Source organism: Aulonocara stuartgranti, assembly GCF_965226115.1.
Source record: "Aulonocara stuartgranti genome assembly, chromosome: 12".
In the NCBI taxonomy this organism is placed as follows: domain Eukaryota; kingdom Metazoa; phylum Chordata; class Actinopteri; order Cichliformes; family Cichlidae; genus Aulonocara; species Aulonocara stuartgranti.
Window position 1 is genome coordinate 4247552 of NC_138948.1, and position 22993 is coordinate 4270544.

General features: G+C 42.6%; 1 protein-coding gene across 2 annotated transcripts in view; it reads left to right on the forward strand.

Moving 5' to 3' along the window:
* antxr2a (ANTXR cell adhesion molecule 2a) overlaps positions 1-19256 on the forward strand; it is an 82511-nt gene extending 63255 nt beyond the window's left edge. For both annotated transcript variants that reach the window (XM_082556075.1, XM_082556074.1), the window contains exon 17: positions 17102-19256. In XM_082556075.1, coding sequence (XP_082412201.1) covers positions 17102-17140 — 39 coding nt within the window. In that variant the 3' untranslated portion in view covers positions 17141-19256. The remainder of the gene's footprint in view (positions 1-17101) is intronic.
* The last annotated feature ends 3737 nt before the right edge of the window (positions 19257-22993 follow it).

Sequence of the window (22993 nt, forward strand, 5' to 3'; positions counted from 1 at the left end):
TAGTTTACAGCCTCGTAAATAACAACTTTTCTCCAGTCGAGATTTAAAGCTGGAGTTTTTGCCGTAAAATCAGATTTAACTTTGAGCGTGAAGACAGATTTTGGCTGTGATTTATACACACAGAAGCTTTGGTGTAAATCAGCCGCAAGCTCTGCTAAATAAGCAGAACAACTTTGGAATATATACAACACAACAGCACAGAGTTCAAAGTCAAAATGACAAAAAGGGAAGAAGAAAAAACGAACCGGCCTCTGCCTTTGAGTTTCAGTGAAGCCGATGGTTTAAGGTAACATTCTTAAACTTTAGAAAAATCAGGTGTATGTTAACTGTTAAAATTGCATATTTTTTGCAATATAAGTAAAAAAGATATTGTTTAGGAGAAAAAACTGTGCTGTTGTGATTATTAGCACACAAAATAATCCAGAAGAAAGCTTTAAATACCACGAATGACTAATTGAGTGTGGGAGAAGGAACTTTTCTGTCTGTCAGCGTCCAACAATAACAAGGCAGCTACAGATGTTCACGTCCTGGCAAAGATGAAATAAACCACAGTTGTCAGAGAAACTAATAATAACTAATTCATCAGCCCACAACGCAATTATCTCCTTTGTGTCTGTGATTAGACACAATTTGCCATTAATGCTTTTGTTTTACCTTTTTTGTAATTGTAGTTAATCATGTCAGCAGCGCGAACGCTGCATCGCACGTCTTTGGCAGTTCACGCCGGCACGTCGTTAGCTGCAAATCTGCATCTTTAATTTGTTGATTAACTCTTAAAAGAGGAACGAGGGGCTGTGATCTCGCTCTCGCTAATTGCGTCTGAAGGATCAATGATTCAGTAATGATACAAATATGAGAGCTTCTTTTCTTTAGATTTGGGAAATCGTTTTTTTTTTTTTAAAGAATCGGCAGGAAAAAAAATATGAATATTCATAGCAAATTAAATCCAGCGGAACTGTTAAAAGTGTCACATTCAAGGATAACACCAAGAAAAGTGAAACAAGTAGAAATAAGTATTTAGGATTTTAGGTCAACCTAGACCAGCCCTCCCTCTCACCTGTCAACCGGGCAAAAAGCCAAACCCGTTTCCTCCTGCATTAGTCTCATCAGGGACTTTAATGTGTGGCACCCGGTAGGAGGGGACCCGCCCTGGCATGTGCACAAACACACACACACACACACACACATACACATATATATATAAACACACCGCCCCATCTTGACAGCTCACTCCAATTACTGGCCCTCGCTGTCGCATGGCCTGCATCTCCACTCAGAGCAGATCGCATGTGACCCCGTCCAGCATGCCGCTGGTGGAGGGGGAAGAGGGGGACCCACGCAGGGAACAGGAGCACGCACACACACACACACACACACACACACACACACACACACACACACACACACACTAAAAGGACACTTTCCAAAAATCAAGGCCAATCAAAGAGTTTCATTTCAAACTGAGCTCTTCAGCACTTGAAAATATATCTGCCTCCTCTGACGAACACGACTGGCATCGAAGTAAGAGCACATTGCTGCTAGTGAGTCATCTTAAGACCTTTGTTTACAAATAGGTTGTGAAGATTGAATCATCTGTGTTTTTCAAATATTGACAGATTCATTTGAGGCAACAAAGTTTGGCCAAAATGGATATTTGCAATATTTGTATAAAAAGAACCTTTAAGACTAAAAAAAGGAAGTAGTATGTCGGTGGTTTCCTGAAGATGTCCTGTTACTACGTGACGCGTTAATTATGTAAATAATTGGCGTTAATGTTACAAAGAAAACTGGAAACCGAAGAGCTGAAATCTAATGTCAAATTCTTAAACATAGCATTGAAAAAATAGAAAACGTGTAATAGTTCAAAGACACATTTATCCTCTTTTGACTTTTTTCAGTGCTTTTAGTAGTTTTTCTTAACTTGATTCTCATCCCCACATTCTTTATTTCTTTGTCCTATTTTGAATGTTACAGATCCATAAATGATGAAGATAGCATTTGAGGTCACATTTGCGGCAACATTTCAAATATACCAACGAAAAAAATGCATTTTTCACTTGTGCAAACAGACTCGCGCTGCAGAGCTGCTGAGTGACTGATGAGCATTTACACGTCTGTGAATATCATCAGTGCATTTCTTATTGTCCTGTGGAAGTTTTCTTTCCTTGAGGAGGGGCACGTGTTATTCTCCCACATTTAGCTGGAGGATGCACTGATATTAAAATATGTTTGACTTGATGACGACTGCAGAAATGACTTTCTGTTCATGTTGTAACGCCAGAATCGCACCAGCTGACTCAGAGCGATTGTTGTCACCTCACTGCCGTCTGTAACTTTGAAATATTTTGCATTGTAAGTCCAGCATGCACGGTGTTTAGTTATCCCCCAGCGTTGTGTCGTCTGCAAAAGCCTGTTTGTTTGCTACCTTGCTTCACATTTTTGCAGTGTGGTGATGTGTCCTCGAGCAGAAACACTGACATGTCCAGCAGCTACACGAATCCTATTTGTCCATAATTTAATTATCGGTGCCTTTGTTTACTTTAAATGTCTAACGACCCTCAAGTTTAAGCAGCAGCGAGGTTTGTTCCTCTGAGCGTCACACGCACAAATATTCCGCACGCTTTAAGTTCTAAAAGATGCTTGTTGATGATGGCCGAGAGACATGATGTGAGCTTATGTTTTTAGTGCAGTTCCGAGTGTTTGTGGCGTCTCTCCTGGCCTCTCTGTGAGGACAGTTGTGGTGATGACGCATAATTTGAAAGTACAGATGAGCCCACTGGCTCTCTGTGGACACTGATACACTGTGGCACCCAGAAGAAAAATTAACAAATGCCCCCCTTCTTTATTTTTGGTTTGGCGTCCTTACTCAGAAGCGTTGCACATGTTATCTGAGCGCGTTGCACTGTAGATCTGAGCTTTTGGGACACTAAACAGCTGACTGTCCGCTGCAGAACTGGCTCCTTTTTGTTTTATTTGTTTTTGCAGAATTCCGGTGCTGCTAGTTCGCATGTTTTTACCTGAAGTGTGCAACAGCTTAATACCTTTTTTGGAATTTTAGGACAGATTGGATATATTTATTGTGCCCTACTTGCACCAGAGAAACTTTTTCTATGTATGTCAGTAGTTTTATAATGTCGTTCTATAATTTTCTAGTTCCAAGCTGCCCACTTATCCGCTTTTTTACTCCTATTTGAAAGCCGCTTGCATTTTTAGAAACCACACAGACGGCTGAAAAAAGCTCAAACATAAAGTATCATGACCGCTTGGAAGTATTTAAACTTTTATCAAAAGTACACGGCGCTCCAAACAGGTTTTTGGGAGCCATTTAGCACCAGCAAAAGCTGTGACTAGTTCTTCCTACAAGCATCTGTTTAGCACTACTAGCTAAATAAGAGACATAGCAGTGTTTTTGTGAATGCATTACACAACAAATGTTAAAATTGTGCAGTATGTGGGCATCACGTGGAAACGCAGGGAAAGATTTCGTCAACGAGGAAAAAAAGAAAGAAGCCTAAATGCGAGTCTGACGCCTCACGGGTCTCGGAACAGGCTATCGGCTGGCTCGCACGTTGTACAAAAGTACCATTGTACCAGGAGAAGGTGCAGTCTATAAAGCGGCTCTTCCTTGGCACAGAGTGTTTCAGTCTGTCCATTAGCTGTATACCCAGTTGTCGGACTGGAGTGGGTTGACTTGGATGAGGCCTGTCTAAATCGCTTCAGCACATATCAGCCCAGGAACAATCTCTCCTCTGTCTGATCCTCTTGGCACCACTCCACGCTGATCCTCCCACGGTCTCTCTCTCTTATGATTATTTTATCATTTTAAATTCTTTATGTCGCATTGCCGTGGCACCGGCCCCGCTAGAGCAGAGTGACGCGTTGGCCATACAGTACATTCACACTACAGTTATTTGGACGGCGCTCCGGTGTGGCTCTGTCCCGGTCCCTCGGTTGGATTCTGCTCGTCCATTAGTGCCATCTGTGCCTTCATGCGCCGTCTGTGAGGGCCCCGTTGACGCCAAAACGATTGGCATTTCTCTGGAACAACCAGAGGGACGGTGCCCAGAGCTTTTAGCTGCCAATGATGTGCACTTATTCTGACAAAACCAGAGAGGATGGGGGTGAGTGGAAGCAAGCAGGAGGCCTGGGCAGGAAACAGCTGCACCTACAGTACTGCTGCTTCCGGAGATATTGTTTATCTCTGCAGCGAGAAACGCACGATGCAGAGGCTGTTGCAGGACGTGCATGTTAGACATTTAGCTGGTGCTTTACTGAGCACGATGATCAGCTGCGTGCTTGAACAGGTACAGGTACAGATTAGCGCCTGCTTACCAACAAGCTCGTCCTCATCATCAGGTGGTTAAACCTAATTTAACCGAGCACAGACCTCAAATGTTTGCCGACATGTATTTGTGCATTAAAATTACACCTTTTCTGCAGGAAACTGAGAGGTTGCCTTGCCTGCAGAGTAGTTTTTTAGCTTTATTTGCAAGTAAACCGATCACACATGCAAGAAGTTAGAAGTGAAAGAATGGCTGTTCCTCTTTTTTCTCACAGACTTCTTGGAGATTTTGATGTAGAGTTGTTCATAGTTTTTCTGCCAAGTCAGGTAAAAAAGGAGCTACGAAAAGCCGAGATTATCCCAGCAGCATAGACCCAGTAGTAGATACATCTGTCTGCTAAATATCAGGCTTCAAAGTGTTCATTTGATGTGTGTGCAGAAAAAATTAGGCTTGAAAGTTGTGATAACCGAAGGGGGGGATACACGCCCTTGCCGTTGAAGTAATCTATAATACAAAATGAAGACGTGGACTGTGAGAGACAGTAGAAGCAGTAGCGTGGGATGTGCATGAGAGTGGAGATAATGATCGTGTACGAGGCATGAAAACAAAACCAAAGAAGTGAAGAAAAACTAAGAGGGCGAGCACACAGCAGCCAGGCGGGAGAGGAGTGAGATAGAAAGATGCAAGTGTGCCAGCAACAGTTGTATTGTCTGGAAACACTGGGCGAGGAAGGGGCTGGGGTCTTCACAGCGTAAACGCATCTGTTTTATCGCCTCCGGGTCGCGGCACAGGGCGGAAAACAGAGGAAAATAAAGGCTAGTGTGTAACTGAGACGTGCAAAAGCGCGACTGCTGTGAGTTTGATGCACAGAGAAGAAACATTAACAAAAAAATCTACAATCTAGATTCTTGTTAATGTTAAATGAATCAGTTCTTAACTATAACAGCTCTCAGATTTCTGTAGATCTGATCTTTTGACTTTGGCCGCTGACTTGCTGTAATGGTTAGAAAACGAACTCTGCTGCAAGATCCTCCCGATCTGATCGACACAGTTTTCAAAGTTGCAGCAGAAACGTAAAAAAAGAAGCAGCCCAAATAACTCGACCTTTTTCTTTTCTGCCTTCAGATTTTCTTTTCCGCTGAAATATTCTCCTGTCTGCAAGAAACGGGAGCCAGCAATGCTCTGACAGTCTGCAGACCATATGCTGCTGCCTGTTAGCGTAACTTTTTTACTGCAAGCTGTCGCTCACTCCCTCTCTGCTCCCAGGGTCAGTCAAGTAGCCATCAGAGCCCGATTTCCCATCATCCACCGCTTTATTCACAGAGAAGCAAAGCGGCGTCGCAGTTTGAAAACCCATGAAATATAAATATAGTGTAGAGAATTCAACTTTATCGTCACGCAATTTCAACTGCAAATCCTAGTTACTGAATTATTAAAGATGTCTGAATGTATATATCAGTACTACACAGACCTGGATATTTATATTTAATTCCAGCACAGTCGCTGTGGTGCACCCGTGTCTTCGTTGTGCGTGTACAATGACAATAAAGGGCTATTCTGTTCTATTCATTCTATTCTATGCTAATGTATTAGGGGCTTGGACCGTGACTCTCTGGAGGTGTCTTGCATTAGAACAGCAGTGGATATTTCAGGTTGGGATCATTGTCATGTTTCTGGAGACAACATCTTAGGAGCTTCTTTTATTGTCTTGCTGAGGGAGGCTGCAGCCATTGGGGAGTGCCCCAGGTTTCTCAGCAGAGCTCTGTATAATCAGTGTGATGATGAACAGAATTAACAGAAGGTGTCAGTGATATTTAAACGGTGGCCAATTAGTGTATTTAAAGATTCACAGAATATGTTCTCAGTTATTTGGAGATTCTGGGCGGAGCCTTTCTGTGTGCATGTTCTCTTCTTTTTTCCGGGGACTCCAGCTTCCTCCCACAGTCCAAAGGCATGCAGTTAGTGGGGTTAGGTTAATTGGTAGCACTAAATTGCCCATATATGTGAATGTGAACCTGTTCAGGGTGGTACCTGCCTCATGCCCTATGGTAGCTGGGATAGGCTCCGGCACCCCCACGACCCTCATAAGGACAAGAGAAGAGAATGAATGGAACAGATATCACAGCAGACGTGGTGCAGTCTACAGTCTCCTTGGGACTAAAGTTAACATATCGAGGGATGTGCAGTTTCTGCACTTTTGGTTTGCAATAGGTTATTTTCTGGTGTGAATTAGACTCCTTGGACTTTGTGCTAACATTTAATCCTTTCTACTGATTCCTTGTTGAAAATGTATTTCAGGAAGTGTTTTCTATGCAAAACCTTGGTACAAACAAATATTGATCCATTAAAGTAAATTGCAGCATATGCAGGACTTCTAGCCTCAGCTAATTTTCAGACTTGACATGGTTAGGTTTTTAAAACGCAGTATTGTTGGACAGAGATGTGGAACCAGCAGTAAACAAAGTATAAGGCGGAAACAATGACTTTGATATTTTATTGATGTGTGTCTCAAATTTTCGCTGAGGGTCCCATATATGACCGGTTCATCAAGAATTTGTACACCACTTTTGATATTTGGATATATTCAGAGTTTAACACCCAGCATCAGTGTTGGATCTTTTACTGAAAGGAAGCAAATTCCAGCGGCCAGCTTAGTCCAGAGAACGGATGTTGTTACAGGAGCACACGATCCAGTCTGTGCTTTATCTGTCTGCATACTTTTGACCATGCAGGTGCACGTTTTTGGTAGTGACACAGAAGCTTAATGAGTATCGAAGTGCGTGTAGTATTGTGGCTCACTGCACTATAGTGTTTGCATATACGCACAGCTCCTAAGGCCATTAAGTAAGAACGGAAACTCTTTCCTGTTTTGGAACTTTCCTCCTGAAAGTCGTACTTTTTTGCCAGCTTCTTCCGAGCTATCTGCTGAACTTCACAGCAGTACTGAAGGGAGTTACTGTTTTTTCCTCCAATGTACCTTATGTGCTTGTGTAATCTTTATTCATCTCTTTACAATCAGTAGAAATGCCCGAGTTGTCAGCGAGCATCATGTATTTGGCCGAGTCTCAGGTGGCTCTGATTTCCCAGCAGGCCAGATGGCAGTGCTGTGTGGGCAGTGTATATGTGTGTGTCTGTCTTTGAGCATGTGTGTGTGTGGACGAGGGGCTGTGAGAAGAGGGCCAGCAGCCTCATGAAGGGAGGATTGCTCACACTCTGGCTCTGTCCTCTGTCCCCGTGCAGCTGTGCTTCTCCGTCCAACTTGAACTTTTAATTTGTTCAATATGTGGCAGAGGACACCGAGTAAAACAGAACACATGTCTGGTGGCTGAGGCTCGACAGGCAGGGACTCGAAGGGGAGGATGACACCGCGCGGAGTTGTTTTTTAACATGTCGAAGTCTGCTGCTTCCGGGAGATCGTGGATTTCATAAGGGAATAGTTCACACCTTTTTTTTAATCAAGCGTTTGCTTTCTTGTACTTGGGTTTGAACCAACGCTGCACAAATACACAAGGTGGCTGCGTGTTCTTAAAAGTCTCAAACATTTACTAATAAAAAACTTAAAAAGTATTAAATCGATTTGAGTTCACGTCACGTGGATATGTGTTCAAGTTTGTAGGAACGTCACCGTGTGAATTTCCAGCACACGGTGGTGTTAGTTAAAGTTTATATGGACTCTTCTGGTCTTTTTGTCTAATGGTAACAGTGGGATGCTTAATTCACGTAGCTTAAACATCTTAAAAATACAAAAATCTCATCCTGCAGGTCTCTGAGGCAAATTATATTTGCTCCTGCTTTAGACGCACTGATACAGTCTGATTCTGCATTATTGCCAGTTAATTTTTCCTGGTTTTTTTTATAACAAATAAATTGAAATTGTTATAAAACAACAGATTAAATTGCACTTTTATTTCTCTTCAGATCGCTGCTGTCAGTGTGATTTAAAAAGTGGATGTTTACATTTTTTGTTGGGCTCACAGAAGTCTTAAATAAGGTTTAAGAAAAGAGCTTAAATTAAGTTAAATCAAGTTAATCCATAATGTAACTCAGGGAACAACAACATGGTCACATGGTATCGGATTTGTCTGTTTTTGGTGTTTTGTTTATGAAAACTCAGCAGATTACTAAAACTAAGCAGCTTATAGCTTAGTTCAGAAACCCTAAAGAATTGATTCCTTGATTTTTTTGAACATGGAAGGAAACTTTGCATTCATCTTTCATAAAATTTCTGTCCCTGAAGAACCTTCGTATTTATTAGTTAACAGGATACCCGGTGAATCCTCATCCGTTGGATGGTAGCATATATCCATCCCTGTACAGCATCTACTTAAAGTCAAAGTGTGAAGTGTAGCAGTCTCACGAAAGAATAAAAAATCACTGGTGTCTAATCCTTACTTCATATTATCTCATTCAAAACATATTGATATAAAGAGGAGCCGTGAATCAATCAGGAAAGTTATCAGTGTTTGTTATCGATATCTCCGACCCAGAGAGGGAACACGGACTCGGGACTAGATTGGTCATGACAGGAATATTAAAATAGTCATTGAATTAGTCTTAAAATGCTTATTTATCCTTGATCTCATCAGCACAGGATAGTGTGTAATGCACTGCAATGCAAAGGCAGTAAGGCCCTTTAATACAAGGGAGGAGGGGCAGGCAGTTCAAATGTGGTGCACTGATATTAGTTTCCTGCACAAACAGAACAAACATGAAAAATATGAAATGAAGTCCTGAGCAAACTCTGCCTGCTAAAGCTAAAATGTCCTAAGTCTCTCACCAATATGTAATTTAATTTGAGAGAATGATCTTCACACAATAGTGAAATAGTTCAGAGAGGATATCAAGTAATATTTTGGCTTTTACACTGAACCTCTGGGGACTCCTGTGGTTTCTGGAGGAAGGATGTTGAGGCCTCAGTGTGACGGACTAGACGTACTTGTTCATCCCAGAGACGTGCGGTTGATTTGTGGTGTGGTATCTGCTGAGGTGAGGAAAACAGCCTCCTGTGTTTGTTGCCATCTGAAAGTGATGTGATGGAGGTGACTAGGGATGGGTATCGAAAACCAGTTCTTGTTGAGAACCGGTTCCCACTGTTTCAATTCCTTGGAATCGTTTGCCACTTTTAAAAACGATTCCCTTATCGATTCCAGTCGCCCCGAATGACGTCATCACGTTGAGTAGCGTCTTTTACCCAGTAGGAAACACGGCGCCTGAGCGGCACAAACGCTCAAAAGTTTGGTTACACTTTATGAGAAAGGATGACAACAGGGCAACGTGCAATACTTGCAAAGTAGAGATTTCATCAAAGGGAGGAAACACTACGAATATGCAAAAGCATTTGCTCAAAAAACACGCGATTGCTTTCAACGAATGTCGTGTTTTTGATCCGCTCCGGACTAGCGAAGCTCAACCCAGCAGCAGCGGTAGCGTTTCCACGTCCTCTCCCGTTAATACTGCAGGTAACTAATCAATTAGCATTGCATATTATGTTAGCGCGATTTACCTTATTACAAAACCTGCTATTACTGTGCGTTGCATTTAGATAACCATGATGAGACAGACAGAGTCTGGCTCAGATGCTGGCAGTTCTCGCTGCAGTCTACCGGTAGCGTCTCCTTTCAGGCCAGGATAGACGAATGTCACCGAGCAGTGACTCAGTTTGTGGTCAAAGGCTTGCACCCATTTGCCACAGCAGATGCCCCCGATTTCACTTTGGTAAGTGAATGTGTTTAATTGTAGGCAGGACATTACTGGATATTCTTGTGTAATTGCTACAGAATAATTTATGTTAAACTTTGTTATTGCTACAGGAGAATATTTATTTTATTATTTTACATATACATTTTTTTTCCTGGGGACCCTGTGACACCCCATTGAAGAGCCGTAGGCTGTGGCTCTCTTAAGATCTCACTGTTGGGTTTGTAAGGCCATGTTACTCCTAAATTTCTATCTTGTTCAAAGAGAAGATATAAAACACAGTTCTAAGCTAATCGACCTTAGTGTTCTCCTTTTAAAAAAAAAAAAAGAATCGATAAGAGAATCGAATCGTTAAACAGAATCGAAAATGGAATCGGAATCGTTAAAATCTTATCAATACCCATCCCTAGAGGTGACTGTGTCAAAGTAACATGTACGCGAAGTGTAGTTTTATTTTTCATCTCTCTGAGGCAGCGGCACGACTGTTGGACAGTCTCCTCACTTTTATTTTGATGGTTTAGTTCCTGATGACCACCTGTGGTACATTTAACAAACACACTGTTAAATTCGCTGTCGTTGCTGTATTCAGACCCATGTAGACGTCTCTGATCTCTCGTCTCTCGGTCGGACAGACTTTAACTCCATCATCTTGAGCTGCAGAGCAGTAAAGAAACTTTTATCACCAGCTCCGGTCCAAGATGGTGGAGGTGGTGTCCGAAAACCGGATCAGGAAGTTACCGATCTGAGGAAGCTGATTGTTGCTTTGTTATTTATTGTTACAAAGGATTTATGATATTCTCTAAAAATGTATTTAAAGATTTTGGGTGCACATGCTACTGCTTCATATACAGCGAACATGTTTCATTGGGACAAGTCTCTTATTTAGTGGTTTAAATTTTGCAGACGATCGATGGATACAATATTTCATAAGTGTCAGAAGCATTTGTCGCAGTCGTGTTGGACGTGTGATCTTTCTCATTGTTAGGGTCACTACTCTGACATATGATGTGTGCATCATGAAAAACCGCGGCCTGACCTCGTGCCACACGTGGTCACTGTAAGAGAAATGCAACATGCATAACTGTACGCGAGTACTTTGCAGTATGAATTTGCTGCTCAGCTTACCGTATTTTCACGACCATAAGACTCACCGTACTAAAAGGCGCAGTCTCAGTTATGTGTGCCATTACTGTATTTAACACACACATAAGGCGCACCTGATTATAGGGCGCATACAAGTATGCGTGTTTAAAAATAAAGCGGGAGCAAAACTGAGTTAGGTACTCACATTTTTATTACCGGTAATTGTCATCAATCAAACCCATCGAAGTCCTCATCCTCTGTGTCTGAATTGAACAGCTGCGCTAAATCTCCATCAAACATTCCAGGTTCACTTTCTTCACCGTCAGAGTCACTTTCCGTGCCGTGCGGCTCCTCGGAAACGATGCCGGCTTTTGCGAAAGCTCGAACAACAGTGCCAGCAGACATGTTAGCCCAAGCATCTACAATCCATTGGCAAATTGTGGCGTAACTCGCCCGGCGCTGCCTTCCACTCTTAGTGAAACTGTGGTCTCCATCGGTCATCCATCGCTCCCACGCCGCTCGCAGCCTTACTTTGAAGGGGCGGTTCACACCGATGTCCAGCGGTTGGAGTTCCTTTGTCAGGCCTCCCGGAATGACAGCAAGCTCACAGTTCATTTGTTTCACTAGCTTTTTCACATCGGCTGTGAGATGGGCACGCATAGAGTCACAGATCAACAGCGATGGTGATGCGTGGAAAAAACCACCTGGTCTCCTTACATACACCTCCCTCAGCCAGTCTTTCATCATTTCCTCATCCATCCAGCCCTTTTCATTTGCCTTAATGATGATTTCTGCTGGAAACTTCTCTTTAGGCAAAGTCTTTCTCTTAAAAATCACCATAGGCGGCAGTTTCTGTCCATTAGCATGGCAGCCAAGCACAACAGTGAAAGAAGACTTTTCGTGCCCCGTTGTGCGTATCGCTACCGTGCTGGTCCCCTTCTTCTCCACAGTGTGACTCACCGGGATGTCAAAAGTGAGCGGGACCTCGTCCATGTTAGTGATGTGGCTGGGCTGGATGTTTTTGTCGCCGATGTGTTTGCTGCAGTAGGAGCGGAAGATGGCCAGCTTTTCCTTACCGGTATAATCCGCTGGAAGTTGCTGCGCTACCGTAGTCCTGGTCCGGATGGAAAAATGGCACCGTTTCATAAAACGAAAGCACCAAGACGGACCTCCTCGGAAATGTTCAATGTTCATTTCTTCTGCTAGCGAAACTGCTTTTAGTCGAATGGTGACCGTCGAAACGCTTCTCCCGCTCGTTCTTTGCTCGATGATCCACCGCTCGAGTCTTTCCTCCAACTCGAGCCACCTCGCCTTATGTCCGCGGAAACTCAGCTGCGTCTTCTTGACCTGCCGGAGCTTGTTTTCCAGCTTCCTCCATTTGCGAACCATCGATTCATTAATCTTAAATTCTCTCGCGGCTGCTCGATTTCCATGTTCCTCCGCGTAGCTGATGGCCTTCAGTTTAAACTGTGCTTCATAAGCGTGTCTCTTTGCCATTTTCAGGGTTGTTAAAACAACGATGTTCCACATAATCGCACATACCTGACCTTTTATACAGGTATGTGCGATTGTCCGGTATATACGATCAACGCCCACACTTCACCCTTTAGCGTTCTCATGGTGTTCTCTACTACGTCCTCCTTACAACACACAGGGGCACTGCACTATAGGGCGCGCCGCACTTTTTAAAGAAAATCTAAGGCTTTTATGTGCGCCTTATAGTTGCAAAAATACGGTATTAACATTTTGTCTCAACCAGAGACGAGTGTTGGAATAATGAGTGATGAGTGTTGCTGTTGGATTAAGTAAGCCCTAGATTAACTAAGCTACTGTATACGCTGCAAAGCCCTAATGTGGAAAAAAAGTCTCTGTTCTGGTAATAAAATCTTTCAAAGCCTGTAGCTTATCACTGCAAAATAAGCATCTTGCAACTGGATTACAACTCTCATGCTTGCAAGTGTTTTCACACTACAGTCCAGATGGGAGATTCGTTCTGTAACCTAAATGGATTCTTCTTTTCGTGCATCTCCTTTTTTTTGGTTTCTGATATTGTAAATGTGACAAACTATACAATCAATTAATACACCAAGCCAATACAAACATTTGGAAAGCAGCTAATTCTCCATCAGCTGTGTTTATTTCCAGCAATCTCCCAAAAACGCCGAAGGAAAAACATTTCAAACTTGTTCTGACAAACCCAAGTTTTTCTTTAGCTCATAAATCATTGATGGTTTACAAGTTATTTGCTTAATTAGTGCAAGAAAGTCTGGAATGCATGCTCAGGTTTGTGTTATTCCAGCCAACAGGGGGACCCAGAAAGTTGTCACGGTGTAAGTCCACCCTTGTTGCGCGTGTCCCAAAACCCTGCACATTCAGGAAAGTATTCAGCAGTGAACGGAAAATAATATTTTCCGCTTCTTTAGTGAAATGAAAGCCGGGTCCGCAGCTGTGCCGGCTTACTAAAAGCATTTCATGCACAAACATTTCAAACGCTTCAGACTCCAGGTTCATCTGTGTTCATGTCAACAGCAGACACAGTTCACTCTAAATAAGTTCGCGAGGACCCGAGTGATTGTGTGCAGATATTGCTTTTAAATAGAAAGTTGACTCTGGAAACAGTTGCAGTGCACACACACACACACACACACACACACACACACACACACACACACACACACACACACAAGTTATGAAAGCCGGTTTGCTAAAGCCAAAGCTTTCTGAGGTCATGTGACATTTCTTGAAGAGTTTACACAACCTCAAGTCATCCCCTCTCCAAGTTGATGTCAGTAGTCAATGCATATACACATGCAAACATACAGTATACAAATGCAGTAAATGAAAACACTGAAATAATAAAAAAGTAGACAGGGACACCTTAAATATTGCAGTTTCATATTACTGAAAGGCACCGAGATGTAAAACAGGAGTGCTGTGAAGTTTAAACCTCACGCAGACATGTGGCAGCCAATCTGTGGTTCGAATTTGTTGTGAAAATGCACGACTCGAGCACAAAAAGAAGGAAAAGTACTGCTCCTTAAATTCCCTGTTAGTTCACTGAAGCTTTGCTGGTTATGATTTGCAGGCTCGTTTAATAGCAAGAAAAAAAAATCTCGCAGAGTTTAGTCGCCACTAACAGTTTGCAGAGTCTCACAACCTCGTGCAGCAGAGATCTCCAAAGAGTTGTGGGGGACTCGAGCTGCTCAGGGTGTGAACGCTGCGAGAGATGAGAGTCAAAATCACACATGCAAACACGCGCACACCAATTCACTTCTGGAGCTGTGCCTCAAGTAACGAGCCGACAGTCCAAGTGACAAACATGTTGTCTGAGGACTGGACGAACGTGGACCTCTGCGGCTCCTCTCCGCACGCCGCGAAGGCCTCCTAACACGGCTGCGGCGTAGGTGGCGACGGCCCCGATCAGATTATTATTCCTTCCACTTTGGAAGTTTTTGTTCTCGTGCTGAGAGTCTCGCAGAACAAAACTGTGAGTAAATGGTGCGTAAATCCTGTGATTTTTATGGTGTTTTACCTCTACGGTACGTTAAAAATTATCACAACCTTAAAGCGTTTATTTTGTTTATTTAATATATTTATTAATTTATTGCAAGCTGTTTCCATTACTTTCAATTGAAAGCCAGCGGGGGGTGTCTGTAATGAACCTTATTAATCTCAGTCTTCATTTGGATTTGATGACCCTCTCTGACCCACTCCCCCCTCCTCTCGTCTCTCCACCTCCCCGTCTGACTAATCCGACCGTCCATCCGCGGTCACGCTGCCGTCCGTCTGATGAGCCTTCACCGACGCTCCGTGCTGACATATTCAGACTATTGTTCTGCCGCTGCGGGTGGCACAGGTGGGCCTCCGTCTCTCCAACATGGCCCAGTTACAATGCAGCGCTCCCTGCCAAGTCAGGCCCCGTTCATCCGGGAACAGGGGAACTGGAATGGGTTTGACCGTATTGTGCTGCACCTGCTTCGCCCTCGCACCATATCCCCCTGCTTCGCCTGCCATTCTGCCACTGCAGAGAACGCTTCTTCCCTCGCAAGCCCCCGCAACGTAAAACCCGTAAAATCCACTGAACTTAGCCGCTCTGATGGCCGCGGCCAAAACAGCATCTGATGTGCCTTATTTGTTGACTGTGTGAGATTAGTTGCAGAGGGTACACGTCGAGGGGCTTATCATGCAGAGATGGAGCAAAGCCCCCACCCCTCCACCAAACACCCACCAGCCTTGCCAAATAATGAGAAATGGAAGAATCTCCAGCTTGTCTAAAGCCCTTGTCACAGTCGGTCCGTGCACACTTCTGCTCCCGAGCCAGACTGTAGAGCAGATACTGTAAGAGCTCCGGGACCAGAGGAGCTGGCTGCTGAGCTCCACATTCAGCAGGCAGCTCGGGAGCCAAAGTCCTGGTCATTTTTGTCCGCCGTGCCTCAATAGGAAGCATCCACCTGGACGGCGTTAGGCCTGCATGTGAAAGAATGTGCTTTTGTTTCCACAGAAGGAGAAAGAAGCAGCTGTAGCGCTCGAACATGTGCACGTGTCACCGTGTCGGTACAAATGCAGCGCAGGAAATGAATCGGGGCCTTTCAGATGAAATCTTCAAAGCGTTTCAGCTGCCTCTGTGTTGAAAAGCAGAAATAAAATGTTCATCTACTCTTTGCTGCTGTGAGTCAGTGAGCTGCTCTTCCTGCAGAGCAATGCAGCCGTGCAGAAATCCTGATTTTATGAACCCTGCCAGCCGCAGTACCTGTTCATGAGTTTTGCAGGACTTGCATAAAAAGCAGGCTGGTTTTTTTTCTTCTTCTTTAAGCTCATAAATCCCATAAAGGTTTGATTTAGGGATTAATTTCCAGAAAAAATCAAATGTATAGAACTCAATCGATCATGTTAACGATGGGATTACAGAAACTTTCCACACAGGCAGCCCAGGAGCGCCCTCGACCTCAGAAAGTTAAGGGTCCAAACTGTACTCTTGTTATTCTTGAATGTGTGAATTGACCATTCGCCAAACCTAAACGCCAAAAACTCCATGCAGAAGATCAGGAGATGTTTACATGCTGGATTTTCCTGTTTACTCTCCTCTTGTGCAGTTGGTCTGTGGCCTGTGACCTCTTGGCCTGTGTTTGAACCAGATCTCTCGCCTCCCAGAGGGCGCCAGCTTTGCGTAATAAAGAATCAGTGAAATTACAGAACAACCCAGTAAAACAATGAGTGAAAGACAAATTCCACAGCTAGCATCAGTGAATGAAGTGTAGCTGAGCACCTGGATGATGCTGGAGTCAGGCTAAAGGAAACACACAGAGAGAGAGAGAGAGAGGAGGCTCACGCAGGCAGAGATGTGAGGATGGAGGCTGACGGGCTGCTGGGGATTCGCTGTGCGAGAGCTCCCTCTTGGTGCCAGTCAGCCTACTGTTAGTGAGCAGGGCGCTGCTGCACAGAGAGGCTCAGGCAAAGCTACAAACACACAAGATAAAACAAAGCACAGGGACGACTGAGATCTCTTTTATTTTGAGCTTACTTTATTTTTAAAGCACTGCTGCAGGGTCACCAGTTGATTCTTCGTTTGATTGAAGCTGAGACAAAGATTTCAGCTCGGTGTAGATTTTGTTTCATTTGATTTATTCTGAATATCCATCCCGGTGTGTTTACACGCGCTCTGTGTGTGTTTATGAAAATCTTCTTCAGTTTGGTTTTTTGTTTTGTTTTTTTGTGCGTGGGGAAGGGGATTGTTTTGTGAGACCTATATCAGTATTTTGTAATATAATCGCAATATTGATTGATTTGTTTTGCTGTCTGAATTATACTTTTCTTTTTACCAATTTAAAGAATATATAATATGTATAGAAATATCTCCCACAGGAATACATGTTTTCAAATTCTGCAAATTCAAAATCAAATGCAAATCATTTTATTTAATATTAAGACATTTAAAAAAAAAATGTGTAATTTGCTTGAAAAACTGCAGTAAAATGCAAAGTGGACATTTATTACTAAAGTTTTAATCCTCTCGGTGTGTGTGTGTGTGTCATTTTCAGGGCCGGTGTGTTAATTTCAGCCGTGTGCAGCACGCGTAAAACAGAAGAAGAAGAACTACTGTGTGAAAACCAGCATGTGCTGATTGCTGTGGACAAGAGAAGAATTTCAGGTTGTTCTCAAAGACGTGTAGCCCTGCAGCTAAAACCACTATCTGTTCGCTCTGCTTCACTTTGTGCACAAAGTTTCCCCCTCTGGTTCTTTTTCCTCTCTGCAGTTTTAAAAATCACACAAGGGGAGAACGATAGTGCTCTAATTTTCATTTATTAAGTTATTTACTAGATTTTCCTCAAACCAAATCTTTTTATTTAATAAAAAAGGCCAAAGCAGGAATGCAGCGTGCCCCAGAACTTAGCACTCAGACACGGTTAGCTTTTCATGCGCACCAAAGGCTTAACATATTCTGACCATATTGCAGCTTCTGTGAAAAACCTCATTTCGTGGACACAGACAGAAGCTATCTTTAAAAAAAAAAAGAAAAAAACATGGAGGAAGGGGCTGTTTGCCTTTGGCGTGGAAGTCGGAATAATCCCAGCGGGCCTCGCAAGTGCAGAAGTCCACTGCCTTTTGGCAATGTCTCATCACGACTCCTCTCCAACTTCGGCTGTGCTGGATGCCTGGCGGCTGCCCTTTGACTGGCTTATCTTGTCATTTTAACACTGAGAAGTGCACACGCATGACAAATTGTAGACAGGATGCCCCAAGGTATTGGAAGGCACCAAGACTTTGCCCTTTAGTTTTTTGTTTTTTTTTAATACACCTTCCTTTCATTATGCACTCGGGACAAGGAAATTAATAGAGCGTTATTCGACCGCAGGACAGCCTCCTGACCGGGGTGATCTCCAGCTAGGTTTGAGGGATTGATGCCTTTAAGACCTTGACATGGCGCTTGGTGTTTTTTGCCCCTGTTTTCAGTTCAGTCTGCTCCCTGCTCAGTAAGGCGTAGCACATCACAAACCATAAACAGGCCTATCAGTTAAGAGTTTTAAGATATAGATGCGGCTGCCTCGACACTGCCCGACTCTCCGTCTCAATTCTCCGAGGGCTCCCGAGCTGCGTCGCAACTCGCTAGTTCGCTCAGCAGCGGAATATCAAAGTTTAATTAAAATAATTAAAGGCAACAGCAAGCAGCAGCCTGTGAAGACCTGGCTGTCTGTTTTTTATGCCTTTTGACATTGAATGACCTATTACTGCGTTATTCACAGGAAAAAGAGGACACGGCGCCACGGTGACGGTGCACCGCGTCCAAAACGTAAACCCAAAGCAGCGGATGCGATGGACGGATAAGTATTGTTCATTTCCAGAAATTATTTCGTCCCCCTCCCCTTCCTCCGCCCCAACCCAAAAAGGAAGGGATATGTACTTAAATATATTGTGTGGATTTCTCAAGCGCGCTGTCACGACGCCAATCCCAAATGATGTTAGTGTGAGCGGAAACACTGTGGGGGAGGAAAGGGGGCAGCAGCTGAAGAAAAAGGCTCGAATGATCCAGTCACTTTGGATACCGTACTTCAGACGCAAAATGGATATTCGAGTCGAAACCTGACAAAGCGTGCCGGCTTTGACGGGAAGCGGTATAGACAATGACCAGTGGCTGGGTCAGTGGGATGTCTCTGTGCAAGCAGGGAAGCTTATCAAATGACACTAAAAATAAGTTCAACAACCATCAAGTTTGAGGGGGAACGGGCGAGCGTCTCGCATTCGGTGGGCACGAGGGTGCGTGAGACGGGCGGCGAGCAGCACGCCGGACTAATTATTCCTTTGTTTCCTCTCCGTCCCGATCGGAGGGACATAAATAATTCCGAATCGAATCCTCGGGGTGCGCTGGTATTTATGTTCGACTTAAACGCTTTTAGCCTCTTGCATAATTTTGCAGGCTGACATTTAATAGGCTCATCAGCTCTGGACTTGCAGGGGACGGAGAAATTTTAGCACTTAGATCTTGTCTTCTTTATGTAGCGACCGAGAGCACGGGAATATTATTAACCCAAACTAATGAGATATTTACATAGCAGTCACAACACAACTCATCCTGCTTACAGCATGTCACAAGTCACCGCTGCGTCCCCTCCCCACACCACATACGCCGTTGTTGTACATTTAGAGGTAACAAATCAAATTTGCTTGTACCTCTCTGTAAATTAATGCTTTTTTTTTTAATAAATGTAAGTATTTTTGTACTTTTTTTAAAACATCTTTACAACAACTTTAAACTTCACATTTTGATTTTTGTCCACTTTTAACAAATTCCGGCTTCGGTTCGATATGCATGCACAACTTTCTGTATCGGCTCATTTCATGTGCAGAATTTTTGTTTTTAAAGCTTTTCTGAGTTTTACACTGTTTTTATTTTTAATCTGATTTTTTTTCTGTCACTGTTGTACACTCTGCAGTCTGTTGTATCAAATATACATTCAACAAAAAAGTGAACAGTGTTTTTGTGTGTGTGTGTGTGTTTTTTCTTCCTCTTTCTCTCTTTTTAACACATGTGTGCTGGTAGGGGTGGTCATGCTAAAGGCTATCTTTAATTGGGCCCTTACAGATTTATAGGGCCCGACAGGGAACATGATTATACAGAGTGTGTGTGGACAGAGTGGACAGTGTGCAGCCTCTCCCCCTGTGAAGTCAGTCACCGGAGGCACACACACACACACACACACACACACACACACACACACACACACACACACACACACAAAATCCCTTCAAGGTCTTCAACGCCCCAAAAATGAGGTCTTCCATTTAGTAAAAAATATGCGCTCGTACACCTTCTGCTTTATCCACATTTGCATGCTGTGACAAGATGCCAGCTGAGGTGTGTGTATGTGTGTGTACGGGTCAGTTTGTGTGTGTGTGTGTGTAGGCTGTATATACAATAACCCCAACGCCATGTTGAGGAAGGATTTGTTGTGTCATGAAAACACTTTTTTTCTTAGTTTAGATGCTTCACTCATGAGTGTTGTTCAGCAAAATCTGATTTTGAATGTCCTTTCTGGTATTTTAAACATCGAGAAATAATCTTGTGCAGTCCACGAGTCAGTTTTGAAGTATAGTAAAGATGTTACTTATTCATAAAACTGAAATTGTCTTCAGATACCAGAATTTTCTTAGTAAAAACCCTTTTTTTTAAAATGAATCAACTTTTTTTAACGTTACAAATAGTCGAACCAAAATACTCTCAGCTGTTCACATGAGGTTGTAAAGTCATAACAACTGTGTTTGTGTGTTGTTGTTGGTTTGTGTTTTGTTTCTTTCTAGAAAATCATAAAAAAACAAGTCAAATTTCATGAAACTTGATGTAGAGACGGAGGATGAACGAATCTATTCAAACGGCACAAACGGGGCGCAGTTTATTTAAACCTGCATGTCTGCACATCGAGCTTTTACTTTAATCTATCAAAAGTAAAAGTCAGCAGAGTGTTGTTAAAGTACTGAACAGACCCGCACGCTGTTTACTGAATTTATAAATGTAGCAGTGATCATCATCTAACAGTCGAACGAGATCTTTAAAGAGTCTCGATTTCTTTTTCCTCTGAAACAAAAACACAGGATTAAGACTAATTAACACTGATTTAATTTAATTGTAATTATTTATTATATCCTTATAGAGCGATTTTTTGTCTTCTGCCTATGAGATCAGATTAACTTTGTTGATCCCACACAAAGGAATTAAAGTAAAAGCAGTTTCAGTGTTCAGAAAAAATAAGTAGATGGAAGATGATGCCACTGGGGAATTAATGTTTTCTGAATAACTGACTAATCAATCGTTAAAATTAAAAGTATTCAAAACGTCCCCAGTTATATAATCACAACACACACAAATGCATTGACATATTGACAGCAATAAAATAGGAGTCACAGTCTGATCATTTCCTTTCAAGTAACTGAAATCTGACAATTTTTACAAAGACACTGAAGAAAAACTCACTTATGGCCTTTAATTGTTGATTAGTCAAAAAGATTTTCTTTTAAAGAAAAAAACCTCTACATGCAGCATAATTCAATAATGAACTAAATCATGAGAAGACTCTCGCCCCTTCACTTAGCTTTTAGAAAACAGAGACATTAGAAATCATCTTTTTCCTAAAAATGAAATCGCACAACTCTACAAACAGCTTTAGTGAAATATCAGCTCGTCTGCTCTGTTTACCGTTGTGCTTAGGACGGCAGCTACACGCGGGGTTGTTTTAAACAGAGCAGGCTGCAGGAAGCACTTGGTGATAATCTGACTTTAGTATTCAGCCCATAAAAGTTGACATTTCTAGACTGAAGTCTGGTGTATGACGACTTCCTCCACAGGGTGGGTTTATGTAGAAGCTGGCCTCTGATTTTAAACTGCAAACATCAGATATTTATATAAAACACACTGAAATAAAGGAATGAATTAAAAGATAATAACTACAGAAGTAGAAACTGGCAGGCATGACTAATCTAACTGCAGGTAAAGATGTGGTGATGATCAAAATTACATTTTTGCATTTTAATTGTTTTTTTTTTTAATACTAGCAAATTAATTTGTAGGATATTACAAAACACGTGTTCTACCTCAGCCTCGCTCTAACTGGATGAACACTGCTGCTGTTTCAAACACGATGCAGTTTCATTTTGTTAATTTATAAAGTTTTTTTTCCTTCTTCCTGCATTTTGCATGATGAATTTCCTCCTTTATTCTTTTTTTTCTCGGTTTGTGTTCATCAGTAATGAACGCTGTGCAAGATCACATAAAAATGTGAGTCCGAGTTTCTAGCAAACACCAGCTGAATGTCTTCACACAGAAGGGGTAAAAAAAAATCACTTGAGATGAAATAAGTCCAACGATCGAGTTGGCTATCCTTCTGGGAAAATTGAGCCGTCATCAGAGCTACCAACAAGACCTAAAAAGCCTTTTTTTATCATTATGAAGGCTGTGTAGCCATTGATCTGTCTTAAATACAAACAATAAAACACATAAATGAAAAGAAGAAGAAGAAAAAACAAAATGCAACTGCAGCGATGCAGAGTTTGTCTTCCAAAAACACTCTTCACACATTTTTCACTCATCTGCTTTATTGCCTTTACTTCACTGGAGCCGCTTTATATACCATGCTGTCATTCAAGCTTATACATCGTGTGCTATGTAAATGGACTCGGTGCATATGAACACACTGCTATACTAGAACAAACAAAATAGTTTGGAGATGAAAAGACATCTGAGAGGAGAATAAAGCAGCCGATTTACCCAAAAGATGTCGTGTGTTTAAAGAAGCTTAGATGCTGCACATATTCTTCATTTTAGCAGGAAAGAAATTCACAAATGCGTTACAAAACAGAAACATGAAGCGCCGTAGAGGAGAAGTGAATTTTGGTGGTAATTTTCTGACTGAACGCTGGAGAAATTCACGTCCTTCCACTGTAGCGGCGTCTGCCTGCAATTCACTATTGTATTTCAGATGGAAACTAACGTCGTGCTTGGAATAAAAGTGGCACATGAGGACAGCGGCATCCGAAGGTCTTTGCATTCTTCTATTTTTATATTAGCGCTTGCAGCCAAGAAAACAGCAAGCAAACTCCTAAATCCATCCTGATCTGTGCCACAAGGTTCTGTTTTCACAATTTGATGGAGGGGGCTTAGCTGCCATAAAATTTCAACCTCCACTTCCCCTGATAAAGTTTCTCTGGCAGGCAGCGAATGGACTTAAGCAGCTGTTGCCCCCCGAAAGCCCGTCTGGCTTCCCAGGTTATCCAGATTTGCACAGTTGTCTCTGAAATTCGGGTAACTGTGGGATCAAATGCTGCAGCGCTGCACAGCCGCTAACCTTTCAAAGCCCGAGCCCAGACCCTGTCAGATCCAGAGGGCCGTCCATCCGCCCTAAGAACAGCTTGTTAGAGTTAACAATTGATTTTATGCATTGTAT